General features: G+C 32.2%; 2 protein-coding genes across 5 annotated transcripts in view; both read right to left on the bottom strand.

Annotated features, from left to right (window-relative positions):
• Positions 1–3,272, bottom strand: part of LOC129952903 (probable phosphorylase b kinase regulatory subunit beta) — a 32,508-nt gene extending 29,236 nt beyond the window's left edge. For 3 of the 4 annotated variants that reach the window (XM_056065846.1, XM_056065847.1, XM_056065849.1), the window contains exons 1-5: positions 3,146–3,247; positions 2,906–3,072; positions 2,428–2,846; positions 2,226–2,355; positions 2,007–2,158 (exon numbers count right to left, since the gene is read on the bottom strand). In XM_056065846.1, coding sequence (XP_055921821.1) covers positions 2,007–2,158; positions 2,226–2,355; positions 2,428–2,846; positions 2,906–3,072; positions 3,146–3,165 — 888 coding nt within the window. In that variant the 5' untranslated portion in view covers positions 3,166–3,247. Of the gene's footprint in view, positions 1–2,006; positions 2,159–2,225; positions 2,356–2,427; positions 2,847–2,905; positions 3,073–3,145 lie in introns of all 4 variants that reach the window. The other variant, XM_056065848.1, reaches the window with a different exon arrangement.
• A 5,831-nt stretch (positions 3,273–9,103) lies between these two features.
• LOC129950656 (uncharacterized) lies at positions 9,104–9,739 on the bottom strand. The gene has a single exon (XM_056062582.1). It carries the CDS (start codon positions 9,737–9,739, stop codon positions 9,104–9,106), a length of 636 nt encoding a protein of 211 aa, XP_055918557.1.
• Between the last annotated feature and the right edge of the window lie 5,003 nt (positions 9,740–14,742).

The following is a 14,742-nucleotide window of genomic DNA, read 5'->3' as shown; positions in this document are numbered from 1 at the left end:
GTTTTAAGATATAAAGCAGAGGTTAGTGTAGAAAAATATTTTTAAGAAAGCAAATAATCTTTTAAGCATGTTCATTAAAAAAAATTCCGCTTCAGCTAACCTTCATCAACTTTTTAGAAACAAATTATTTCATAGCATATTAAATTCTTCACATTGTAAAATGTCTAAAAATGTTCATATGCTACAAAATTCGGAATTTTATACGTGAGCACAAAAGATAACAATATTTAGTCAAGAAGTATGGATTTCGGCGCGTTCACTGATTTTTTTCTATAAGGTGTTCGGTTTCCCCATACTGGAATAGAAAAGTTACTTAAATCCATTTTATGCACTCATTTAGTTCGTATGGTGTGTAACCATATTGCCTATTTAAATTCCTTAAAGATGCTTTAAACAAAGCAACTTGTTTTTAAAACATGGTTCCCTGAAATTTGTATTCCAAAATCTAACTACAAACAAAAATCTAACTCTAACATAGTCCCTGAAAAAGAAATGTTCAGGAATATTTCTGCAACAAACAAAACTAAATTTGGCCTTTCAATTTTTGAACTGCTTAAATGATGAAAATACTAATCTAATTGAGGAATCTGAACTAGCTAAAGTGGGCAATAGAACTTCACAAGTATGTTTCTCGTAGCATTGTCTGTTTCCACCTAAACTTCTAACGCCGCAAACAAAAAAATGCTCTAAGCAAACTACAGCTGACCAGTAGTTTTGCTGAGCTTCAAGGAAAAGACACAGACTTCTTATCCATCTTAAAAGTGCATTGTGGTTTGGGAAAATCAATGTTTGGCAGCGCTAAAGATGGTTTAGATGTGTTAATAGACTTAGACGATTTCCCACCATTTAAAGAATTAAAACTTATTATGACGATTTTAATGGCAATGCCTGTCTCTACGGCAACCGCAAAAAGAACATTTTCCACAATGAGAATAATTAAATCCAACTTAAGCCACAATGACTGGGAAGGGACTAAGTAGTTTAGGAGTGCTATCCATTGAAAATGAAGGAAGCTACGAACTTCTCAAGAACCCCGAGCCTGTCATTAATAAATTTGATTCCCAAAAAGTCAGAAGATTGAAGTTTGTCTTTGGCTGAGTAAAAAACTACTCAGAAAAAGGATATATGTATATAATTTATATATATGTATATATATTGTGCCTTCCCTAAAAATAAATCCTGGAGCCGCCCCTGTGTCCTGGACTTTAAAACTGACAATTGTGAAGTAGCAGACAAAATTCGTGCTTTTGTTAAGAACAAAATTCTGGCAATGTGCTCTGACAAAGTAACAGAATAAGAATTCTGTACATTTCATACGTTGTTTGTATATTTTGGACTACCTACCGAATAAATTGTTTTGTTTTTCAAACATAATGTTTTCTAGGATTTATGAATGTTTTTTAAAAAGCAAAAAGACCTCACTTTTATATTTGATACCCGGTTACCCGGGTAATATCCACAATACCCGAATATCTAGGTACAAGAATCCCGGGTAAAGGGGTACTCGTGTGGATGATTACCCGAAGAAGGAAGAATCATCAACCCTAATTTAAGATAAATATTATAGACATGAAAAGCCATCTTTAATTTTATTGAAAAAAATGATTCAGAAATTTTCAAAGCCTCGCCTGATGGTTAACTTTGACGTTAGATTCGAAGTAAGGACATCAAAACCTAAAGAAAAATATAATATTATTGCCAGTTGCAAAACCTTGTTGACCAATGTAGTCTTTAATCATTGTTATCATCGGTTTCATAACTTAAATATTTGTCATTAAAAATTCCTTTAAGCATTACAAATGATGTTGCTAAATGACACTTTAAAAGAGCGGGTTTTGATCTTTGACGAAGTAGTATTTGATTTGGTTGTACTGTTAGAAGAAAGAAAATTCTAACGACTACCTATACATTGTTTTTGAAAAACAATAACATTCTTGTTCAGAATTTGACTGTTAATTTCCTGGTAAAATAAAATGTATTATAATCAATTTTTGATATTTAATTACCTTTGAACTGGATTCTCTTGGAAGCATAGTTTCAAAAATACTTCTGTTTCGATTATGTGCATCAATATCAACATAAACGACACTCCAAGATGCACCTTTCTCTCCAAACAGATTGCATCCATTTATTGCTTCAAGAGCCGACTTTGCCATTCCTTAAATTAATTATTTAGGATCAATAATTTATTTTTAGACTCATTCAGTAAGTGGATTCAACTTTACCAATTGAAGATGCATGAATTTCAGGTGTAGCATTGTTGTATTTAGATCCACGTTCCCACATTCCAAAGTCTGGTGTACGATAAGCTCTTTCTACATAGTATACAAGATTTTGAATGAAAGCCACTTCGTCCTTAAAAACACAAACAAAACAAATTAGTTAATTTTATGATTTTTATAAATAAATTATTAATAAAAAACAAACTTGTGTGTATATAATCTGCAGTCCAGAGGTTATCATCTGAACCAAGAAAATAAGGTACAGTGAAACCACATCGATTTGAAGATGGTTATACAAATCATCAGAATAGATTTCTTCTCCCGTATGAAGGTGGAATTTACTGTGCAGAGCATGCTGATTTGATTGTCTTTGCTTGAAGAGCTCTACTCGGTGAGCTTGTTTGACCCAACATTGAAGAATGCCTCTCATGCACTTCACTGTAGACTGTCCTAGTTCATAGGACTTACCACGATCGTCATCAATGCGTCGATATGCTTGATAGAGACTCCATACGGCTGCAGCACAATATATACTATCTCTAACACTCCCCACTTCTTGGTCAGTACTCATTACAGGAAATAAACCGGTAATGGGACTTTGAAAACGCAAAAGTTGGCGTTTAACTAGAAAATAAAGGTCAATGATTTGTTTGTTTCAAAACAACTAACAGAGTATTATTTACCTATTCCGTAGTATATATCTAATTGCTTCACCGTATCTTCATAGTTGGTGGTTTTGAGGAACTGGTCGAGATTCATATCTTCGAGACTGTTTTGACGTCCATGACCTGAAGCTCTGCTTGACCCACCTTCCCCGACGGTCGTGGCTTCACTAAAATTTAGTGATATACTTAGCAGTTTTGAGTGTTAATATTAAATTTTGGAACACATATTCTAAAAACTAAAACATTTAAGTAACTTACGGTTTAAAGGACTCTTTCATTATTAACTTTTTCCTATTCCTAGTTTTCCGCTAATTAAAAACAAATAACCTTGCTGCTAGTAGAAGTCAAATGTGACAGCTGACTTTTGTTTTTAGGCTGCATTCACCAAAACAAAAACGAATGAACACGTCCAATGAGTGAATTCACAGATAAATATTACGTTTCCAAGCATAATCGAGAACTTGAGTTGAAAAAGTGTTGCATTTTTAATTTTTATTTATTTTGTTGATTGAGTTGAAATGATTTTCAAAGGACATTTGAAATCTTGTGTGTATAATTCTGTTGTATTATTTTCATTACAAAAATAATATTAAAAGCTATGGTATACTTAAGAATACTTATTTTTCTTCAGTTTGATTAATAAATCATGACATTTCAACTTAACAAGTTTATCTGTCAGCACGGTTGTCAAAACTTTGCCATATAAATATTTAGTAAGAAAGAAAAAGATATCAGTGGCTGCATAGAACATTTTACTAACCAACTTCACTATGAAATTGTTGCAATGTATATTTAGATATGGAGCTGATTGGCTACAAAAATTGTATGCATATTTCGGTTTAAATTTCCACTGAATGCAGTGAAACATATGATCGAAGGAGGTCTCGAAGAACTTTTTCGTCGATTCATCTTTGTTCTTTTTTAAATCATTTATTGATATTGTATCCGTCATTGACCTACTAGCATTGACATACTAAGATGGGCTGCTAGTCATTCAAGTTCCTATACAAAACTTCCATAAAAGCGATTTCACGTCACTAGCTATGCTTGCTCTTTTGTAGGTTTGGCGGAGAAAATTATGATTGTTTGGGTTGTTTCTCATAACGATCGAATATATCGTTAGTTTTATTTGAATGCATCAAGTGTTTGTTTTGTTTGATATAAATTTGAATCAGTTGTTTGTTATTTTTAATTCAAGAGATCTATGAAAGTTGATATAAGGTAAGTAAACAATTTATTCTTTCAATTTGGGGGAAGACTGAATGCGTTTTTTTATAATACAGATGCATCTAAAATAAAGTAAAATGCTGCTACAATTTAAAAACTTGAAGCAAGGTAATCCAATTTAAATCTTACAAAAGAATTGAATGTTTCGCATCCGATTATCACTGGAATCTTGAAAATTAAAGAATCTTTAAAAAAGGTTTTGAAGCAAAATTAATGCAAACTTAAAAGTTTCGTTCCTAAAAAAATACGGGCGTTGAAGCTTCACCATTGAAGTACTTGAAAACTCAGAGGAGAAATAATGTCGCCATTTCAGGGCCAGTAGTGCAATGTGGAATTAAGTTAAGATCTGACAAAGTATTTGAATTTAAATGAAAAAAAATTCACAGGTGGAATGTCCAAAGACAATTCTCAATTTTTATTTCATAGGTTTTAGATAGATGTCTGCCCATCATGGTGCATTCTTGTGTCTTGAATATATTTTGTTGTACAGACCATTTGTTGAAAATAGTATGTGAAAATCCCGAATAAAGAAATCGAGCACTTTCCGCCAATTTATCGTAAGCGCATAAATAAATTATGCCAAAAATTAGACTTAAGTGTTTTGGCGCAACAAGTTATCAAGAGTCAGGGTGGATTCAGACTTTTCATTAATGACCATAAAGATGAGTTTTTGAGGACCACTTACAAATGTTTTTTTTAATATTTTCTTAAGGGGGCTGACAAAATTTAAATTGCATAAAGTGTATCTTAACCTTATATTTACATTTCAATGTGTAAAGGGACAACTTTATTTAAGAGCACTGTTGTCCAGCAGAAATGGTCTAACTATTTAATTTGGACGACTATCTATGTACATATGAAAGCATACGAAGATTCACACAGTTTTCTCAATTAAACACCTAAGATCTAGTTATAGGGGTTTGGCTGCATTTCAAGCAGAAATATATATGCGAAAGAATGCTACACAAATAAAGATCTAAAAAGCCAGAAAATGAGAAAGTTTGACAAGAAAATAGAACCTTTTTCCTAGGAAAATAAAACAGAATCAAATATGAAGAATTTTCTGCCTTTTTTTGCGTTTTTTCTTCTGATGCAATTTAATGTAATTTTCAGTCTGCTAAGTCGAAGATTGTAACTGATTGATAGAAGAAAAATTCTAAATTCATGTCAGGGAGTCAACAAAAATTAAAAATTGTGGAATTTGTTTAATCTTTTGAATTAATAACGAATCCCACTTACTTTGATTCTATTTCCAACCCAAATATATGGCCCGCAGAGACTTTAGTCAAAGAATTTACTCAAAGTCAAAAACAAGGTAAAACCAAGTCAAAAAGCTTAACAGGCTTGCGCTCTTCTACCAAAACGTAAGGGGACTTCGTAGCAAGACTGCTGATTTTTTTCTTAACACCCAATCATTTCCACACGACGCGACGTATTCGTTTTGACAGAAACGTGGCTTAATTCAAGCTTTTCCGACACGGAACTTTTCAGTCAAAAGTTCGAAGTTTACAGAAACGATCGTCATGTTGGTAATGCAAAGGATTTAGGTGGAGGTGTTCTCATAGCGGTAAAAAATACACTTTTATTATTAATTGAACTGGTATGTGTAAAGATAATGATACAGACTAAGAATTTTTTCATTTTAAACGTTTACATTCCTCCAAAAAGCTTGGAGTCTGTTTATAACGATCTCTCCTTGGCATTAGACTATTATAAATTTGTCAAGCTCTGACACCAATATTTTACTTCTAGGTGATTTTAATTTACCACACATTGACTGGATTCCATCCGAAGACGAATCCTGCCTTGAAGCCTCTCCTTCTTCTTAACAATTGGAATTATCTCTTCTTGATAAAGTCCTTCTTACTGACTTACAGCAAACAAGCTGTATTAAAAACTCAAAAAATTAGTACTCTTGTTCTAGAATCTAGATCAGGAATTACTAATATTGACAAATATCACCCCCCTTTGGACATTTTTTTTTGACTTGAGCAATCACCTTACTGATATAGCCCTGAATAGCCCTGAAGAAGTTGATGAAGTATATTTTCATAATCTTCACTCCTTTTCGCAAACTAGCTGTAGTCACATACCTGTGCTACAGAGTACGGTCCTTCATCTTTTATCTGCGTAAAATGATGATTGCTCAGCCGGTCCCGATGGTATTCCCCCGATAGTATTAAAAAAGTGTAGTAATGCTTTAGCTGAAACCCTTACGTTCTTATTAAAACTTTCTCTAAAAACAGGCAAATTTCGCAATATATGGAAGAAGTCATTTCTAACACCAATTTTCAAGAAAGGTAACAATAAGACGGATATAACAAACTATAGGCACATTGCCAAAGCTTTCTTGCATTTCTAAAGTGTTTGAACAAGTTGTTTGTGAAAGCGTAGCATATTTTATTTTATAACATGGTTTTGTGAAAAAAAGACCAACCGTTACTAATCCCCTCACATCCTCAAACATATGTTCAAACGCTTTAGAATAATGTTATGAAGTTGACTGTGTATACACTGACTTTTCTAAAGCTTTTGACCAACTTAGCCACGGAATTATTTTATTTAAACTTAAAACTCTTGGTTTTCTACCATTTTTATTAGCTTGGACTAAGTCATACCTTGAAAACAGATCCTACGAGGTAAAATTTATAAATTGTCATTCTGAACCTTTTGTTGCTCAATCTGGTGTTTCCCAGGGAAGCCATCTTGGCCCTTTTCTGTTCATCCTGTCTGTTAACGACGTTTCGTCATGTCTACGCTTAAGTGAACTTCTCATTTTTGCTGATGACATGAAGACTTTTAAGATTATAAAGTCCACCTATGATCGTATCCTTTTACAACCCGATATTGATAGTTTCACATTTTGGTGTGGCAAAAATAGCCTTGCCCTCAACCCTTTAAAATGCCAGACGATAACTTTTACTAAAAAAACGAATCGTTAGTGTATTTGACAGCAAAAGCTGTTTCGCGTCTCCACATTTAAAGAGTTAGGTGTTCATTTCTGTTCCAACTTAGAATTAACACATCACATTAATTTTATCGTTAATAAAGCAAGTTCTATGCTTGGTTCCCTATGTTACTCTTTCGTTGTATAATTGCCATGTTCGTCCTCATCTTGAATATGCTTCGGTTTCGTAGGTATGGACTTTCTATTACGAAATTCATAAAAAAAGTATTGATTCAATTCAACATAATTTTATTCGCTTTGTCCTAAAGGGTATTACTTGGGATGATCCTTATCATCTGCCTCCCTATGAACATCGTATTCTACTTCTTCAAATGCAATCTCTCCATCAAATGCGTGTTAATAATGACTTAGTATTTTTTTATCGACTTATTAATGGTAAATTGATGCACCTTATTTGCTATCTTGTGTGCATTTGAATTACCGAGGCGGAACTCATCACCTGCCTACATTTGATTTTATACATATTGACTTCCATAGAACTAACTTAAACTGTTCATCGATAGATTTAAATTTAAATAAGGTGGAATTAACATCATTGTTTAGAACCGGTGCTCCACTATCGTAAACGTTCTCATTTTATTTTTTGTTCTGTAATAGTTAAATGTCAATTATGTTTTGTATTTTGTGCGTGTGTTAGGCTATAAGTAACTAACACATGCCCTTATGATGAGCCTCTGATTGTAGTTTGACGCTTGCTATAAGCTTACTACTTTCTGAAATTCTGAAGTGTAAAAAAAAAAAAGTGTTGATTTAAAAAAAGGTGAATTGAAGTACATCTTTTCTCTAAAAATTAATTCAAAGCATATAAGTTGGAAAGAAACTTTACTGTAGCACTGACAAATTACATGTTGCAGAATCTGTTTTCATTTCAATAATAGACATGAACGCCATTGGTTTAACGAAAGTGTCAATTTTGCTGTTTTTTTTTCACATTTATGTTCTTGAAATTCGTGTTTAAATTCACTTCAAAAAGAAAAAACACTTTAAGTAAGATCTATTATACTATTTATGTGCGTCAAAAATAATAGGATTTGATTGAACACGAGTTTCAGGAATTAAAAGAAGATGTAATATCAAATTGATGACCTCTTATTTAAGGTTACTTCTTAAAAACCTGATATTTGCTTTGTCTGAAAAAAGATTTTATGAAAATAATTTAAAGCTTTATTTAAGTTTTTACAAATTCTAAATTTTAAATTTAAATTTGAAAACAAAGGTTTTAGTTGTTTTGACAGCAAACGGCTTTTTGGTGAATATCGAAAATGAAAAATACATGTCGTGGTATTGAACTGGAAGTCGAATTAGAAGGTCCAGATTGCTACAATTTTTTAATGATCTTCGCAAAGAAGAAGGCATTGTCATTGTGTGGACAGCAATTTCCTATTTTGGAACTTTTGAGCTATAGGGAATAAATGCAAAAGGCCTTCCCAAAAATGTATCATCTTTTAGGATCAATGGAATGGCCATTCTAGCATGATAATTCTCCTATCCATAAATAAATAATTTAAGAGAAAATTGTATTGATTAGATAAAATTAAATACTATGCCTATATATATATACTGCTAGCTTTTTATCCGCGGCTTTGCCCGCAGTGGAGAAATTAAATAAGTATGAGAGATAAAGGGTAAGGGTATAATAATAGAAATAAGTCAATATAATAACTAAATTTTATTGCTTGGCTGAGATCAACAATTTTTAAAAATTACTACAGACAATGAAGTTTAAACACCTTAATATATGCTTATTGAAATGCAACAACAAATGTTAAAATATATTTCACCGTAACAAAAATAAATAATTCTGAATTCTATCAATTTAAAAAAAAAATAAAATACAAATTATTAATTTAAGATATTTTTATAGACAATGTTATAAGTTTTCCCGTCGGGTGCAATATGTGTAAATTCCGGGCATTAGATACACGTGAACACTGAACAGGCTACATAAAGTTGACCATGAGAAAAGCATGGGTTTTCTAAATGCACTCCTGCTACCTGTACTGTTTGTCCTTGTGCCTTGTTTATAGTAACAGTAAAGCTAAGCTTGACGGAAACTGAACCCTTTTAAATTGGAATGGAAGGTCAGTGGGAATAATTGGTATCCAAGGTATTATAACACTATTTCCCTTACCGACACCTGTTGAAATAGTAGCACCAAGTATGTTCTGTCCCAATTTTGTTATCCGAAGCTTTGTTCCATTACATAGCCGAGGAGCATCTAGATTTCGCATAAGCATTATTGGTACATTTAGTTTCAATTGAAGTTTATGTGACGGTACACCCGATAGTTCAAGTGAATTTAAAAACTCCACAGGATATGAAGTACTTAGTTCCGTAGCCATAATTGTATCCATTGACAAATATTCCTTCATTTCTCCTTCAACCTCGTTTAAAATGTCAGTGTTGATCCTATTTACAATTTCATTTCTTGGTGCTAATATTGCTCTTGCACACAACGACTGATCACTACACAAATTTTGTTGCAATTCCGGAAAAACATAAGCAATGAGATCCACATCACTTTCTACTAAATTACATAATTCTCTTGACAGTGATATGTAGCCTTCAGCGTCAACGTCAAAACAACCATCACCAATTTTCAACAACATTTCTAGGTAAAGTCCTGAATCCACGTCATTATGAAGATGCACTCTCATATTCGTTCAGGCGGACTTTTTAAACTGTCGGCCATAAGCTTGATGATTTAATGCATGCTTGAATTTCATATGCTGGTGTCCCCCTTTGAATCACTGGGAGGGTTTGACGGAAATCACCAGCCAATAAAACTACCATGCCTCCCATTATATCTGTACTATCGCGCAAGTCCTGGAGGGTCCGGTTTAAAGCTTCTATAGCCTTCTTGTGAGACATTGTACTTTCATCCCACACTAAAAGCTTGTAGTATTCAGGGTTGAAACTTTATTACTATGATGCTAGATGGCGTTGAAGTAGATAAATTTGACGATATTTTGACAAACAATTTTCTTATTTTTCGTAAATTTTTTTTTAATAAAAAGTATCCTATGTTACTTCTAATACCTTAAAGAGTGTATGTGCAAAGTTTCATGATGATCGGTTAAGTAGTTTTTGCGTGAAAGCGTAACAAACAAACTTACATTCGCATTTATAATATTAGTATTAGTATAGATACTACGCTCGAAATAATGAAGTAATAAAAAACAGCCATGTTCACTATTTCGAGCGGGAATGCACATTTTGTTCAGTGTGAAGGTAATTGTATTTATTTTATCAATAAACAAACATTTTAATCAAGAAACAGCAAAACAAAAACAATTCATAATATATACTTACATATGTATATAAAATAACATGAAACAAAAACATTTTAACTCATAAAAAACGAAAAAAGAATTACATTTTTGGAAAGTAGTTTGTCACTTTTGTCTGACTTTTTCTTAAATTAAAACTAAATTGAATGGCTTTTTCTTGCATTCGTTTCATGACTATAATATCAGAAAAGTCTGTATTATTATGTTCCTCCCACTCAATTATCTTATCAAAGAGAACGACAGCATCCTTTGAAAAAACGGAACATGTTGGTCGCTCCATTACCAACTGCACATCTTCTTCTTAGCTTTCGTTTTCGAAATCTTCAATATCCGACAAGACTCTTTCTTCGTTCCAATCACCTATGTCACCAGGTGTACTCGTATGCGTTATGCCTACGTTTAGATGATTGAGGAGATTAATCACCTCTTCGGAAATATTTTTGATGTCCTCTTGCCTAAGAACACTAAGGGGAATATCATCTTCCTCATCAAAATGTTCGTTGGATTCAAAAATATGTTTTCAACACTGCAATGACCGCACCATTTAAGCTATCCCAAACCGATCGTAAATTGAACACCGCATCCTTTATCGTGATTTCTTTTACCGCTTCGCAAATATTTTCTAAAGCAACATAAGAAAATTTAACGTTTTGTATATTTGTTGCATCTTTGTTATCATTTCACTATTAACCTTTTTCAGCTGCAATAATTGACAATAACAAACTTTTTCTATAAAATAGTTTTGTCAGTCGGGTTACGTTTTGGTCTATCGGTTAATTGAGTGGAGTAACATTTGGTGGCATATAGATGACTGGTATGCAGCCATCTGATGTTTGAAGCTGATTTTCGGAGGGTAAATACGAGTGTTATCCAAAATAAGAAGAGCTTTAAGTGGCAAATCATTATTCCTAAGAAAGTTTTGAACTTCTGTAACAAATAAATTATAAAACCATTAAAGATAGCTCCTGTCATCCAAGCTGATTTGGAGTGTCGGTAATGTACAGGCAAGGATTTTTGGCTTTCCCAATTACAAGAGGTTTTGCTTTATAGCGACCTGAAGCATTAGCGCAAGCCATGAAAGTAATCCTTTGTTTTTCGGCTTTTCTCCCTGGAGCAGTCTTCTCAGCCCAAGGGCGGATCCAGACTTTTCATCAGGGGGGGTCACACACTTAGATACGTTTTTGATCACCGCTTAAAAATGTTCTTTAATGTTTTGTAAAGGATTTTAACAAAATTTTATAATTGCTTAAATGACAACTTTAGTCATCAAATTATTTAGAACACTGTTGTCCAGCAAGTTATGGTCTAACTATTTAATTTGGATGACTCATATGAAAGTATTCCAAACAGTTGTCTAAATATCCCATATTTAAGAGCTCAAATACAATAGCTTAGAGGGTTTTTGGTACATTTCGCGCACGTTTTCCCAAAAACAGAACAAAAATTTGAAAATCCAGAAAATGAGAGAGGATCTGAAATGTAAAAATGTCGGGCTTTTTTTTGACGTAGGTTTTTCGAACTCAATTTCCGGGAGTCTCTTATTACTATCGTTATCAATCTGCTTACTCGTATTTGGATCTTATAAAGTCGTCAACACAACTTAAAAATTGTAGATACGTAAAGGTTTGGTTCTTGAATTTAAGGAAATAATTGTATTTAAGAACATAATTTATCTAAAAAAAATAAATTAAAACAAAGTAAGGTAAATAAACAAATAAGTTAGAAAGACAAATTTTGTAGCCGTCACAAATTACACAAAAATCATGTTTGAATCTCAATTCTAGAGCATTAAAAGCAAATTCACTTCAAAAGTAGATTTATTTAATTTTGTAAGATCTTTTGTATTCAACAGAAAACCAATTTTAAAAAGAAATGAGAAGAAAGAAATGAAACTGGGTAGTAAGAACTTGATAATTTCTTCCAACAAGTCTGTTTAAAAATATTGCCTATATTTTAAGATTTAAAAATGTTCCTCCAAAATAAGTTTTTCTCAAAAATTTAAATGCCATTTATTTGTCTATTTACCTATTTTTTTTTCGAAAATCATTTTAAATTTTGTCTTAAAAATATTTTTGTTATAAGCACTAAATAAAGAGCTTACATGAACATTTTACATTTAAATTTCTTAAAAAAATGTTGTTCCCTTTCTGAGATATCGAGTTTTGTAAACGAAATTAGTATTTTATTATAAATACAAAAAATACATTTTTGATCATAAAAAATCATCATTAATTAGATCATTGACAAGAGAAGAATTTTGAAATCGGTTCATTAGTTTTTGAGAAAACTTAAAAACTAAATAAAGGTTTTTTGAGGGGTACCCTTCTGGAGCAAAACGAAAATATGTTTTTCTTGTAGAAAGAAGCCAAATTAAGAACTCAAAATTTAGAGAAAGTTTTAGAAAAATCACATATTTGCACCAAAAAATTTGTGTGGGGACTGCTGTTTTTCGTATAATAATAATAATAATAAAATGATAAAAACTCCTTACACTAATCAGCTGAAAATTTTAATTTCAACCAACACAATTGTTTGGACAGTAGGGGCCAGGAAAGACAGACAGACGGAAGGAATCGAGGCACACACTTTTTTCGACTTCTCTACCGCTGTAATGTCATATTTGATTTAAACCTCTACTTCGAAATTGATTACTTATGCAAAACTTGCCATATAGTTCGTATATGCTGCAAGTAAAAATCAATTCAATGCTCACTATCTATGTGTGTTAAAAAAGTTTAATAATAAAATTGAAGGCTAGTTTAAGGAATTTAAAGACAACTTAATATAAAATTGATGATCGGTTAAGGTTTCTTCTTAAGAACCTGAATAATTGCTCTTTTTCTTCGAACCAATTTTTATGAAAATAATTTATAGCATGACTAAAGTTTTTCAAGTTCTAAATTGAGCGAAAATCAAAATTTAAGGTGATTTTTGACAGCAAACCACTTTTTGGTGAATGTCGTTAAATTACTAATAAATCTATAAATGATATCTTTACGTATACAACTTAACTGTATAAGCTTTTGGCTCATATGACCCCCTTGTCAATTGCTCAGAAGTTGATGAATTTGTGCTGTGTTTTTGGAATAGGGCTGAATATTTGATTCATATTATGTTTTTGGTCCAATCTTTAGTCAAAAGTAGTACTTTTAGCAACAAAGTTTAAGGAAGTAAAATACAAATGTTGTTTTCATATACAAAAAATAAATAATTCAAAATATAATGGGGGTCATATCTATTAACGCAATACGATTAGTTTTGAATTGAAAGGAATTCATACGAAAAAGCAAACAAATTATCTCCCAGGGGGGGAGATCATGACCCCTAAGACCCCCCTCCCCCCTGCATCCGCCATTGTCTCAGCCCACGAAACATATGTTTTTCCAGGAAGAAGCTTCCAATATAAACCTGACTCATCGGTGTTATATATTTTATCTGGCTTGAGATCCATACTCTTTATTGTTTCTTGATGAACTCGTTTAAATGGGCAGACAAGTTCTGGTTGAGAAGATGGCTTAACTCCGGATATTTTCAGATATCGAATTCTATAACTTTTTTTTTTTTTAATTTTGGAGCTAACCATAGCTTGCAACAAAACCATATCTGTTACCATTTATTTTGTCCAGTATGGAAATAGCTTTTTGTTTCAATATCAGTCCACTCACAGGCATATTCTTTCTACGTTGTTCCAAGAAGCATTTATACAGCCTTTTTTCTACATCTGGAAGTTCGGATGTCCTTAACGTTTTTCTTTTTACAGGGCCACAATAAGTCTGAGTCGCCGTAGCTGTTATATTGTCCATCTTTGTATGTATGGAACTTACGTTGAATCTGGCTATTCCATATTGTTTGGCCAAAAACGTTGCAAGAGTACCTCTTATAAATGTGAATTAACCACTTACCATTAATTTTTAAAGTTAAGAAATTTATAATACCTGCTAACAGCTTCTTTAATACCTCAGTTTTTTCAAGCAATGTTAAATGCTTTCAGGACATTCTAACTTAACAATGCACTAAAATTAACCAGATATGTGTTTACGCAAAAAAAATCCAAACAAAAATGAGAATATTGCACACATTTCAGCATTAGGACGAATTTTTTTTTATAATTACAATGTTGTACAAAAGTAAAAACACAGCAAGAACTTATGTTTAAATGAGTTTGTGATTCAGTGTAAATTATGCATTAATGAACGGTAAAATTATTTTCTTACCTTTTGAATTTCGTATAAACATTTATTTCGCTGAAATACAAAAATGCTCTTTTAACTATTTTTATCTTTAAGTTCAGATATTCCAGCTTATCTCATATTATAAGTTAAACAACTGCACGTCATACCTTATTACCTCTTCAATAAAACAAAACCATG

This window comes from Eupeodes corollae, chromosome 3 (assembly GCF_945859685.1).
Source record: "Eupeodes corollae chromosome 3, idEupCoro1.1, whole genome shotgun sequence".
Classification (NCBI taxonomy): Eukaryota; Metazoa; Arthropoda; class Insecta; order Diptera; family Syrphidae; genus Eupeodes; species Eupeodes corollae.
The sequence above is the reverse complement of the archived record's forward strand: the minus strand, read 5'-3'. Positions and strand labels throughout refer to the sequence as shown.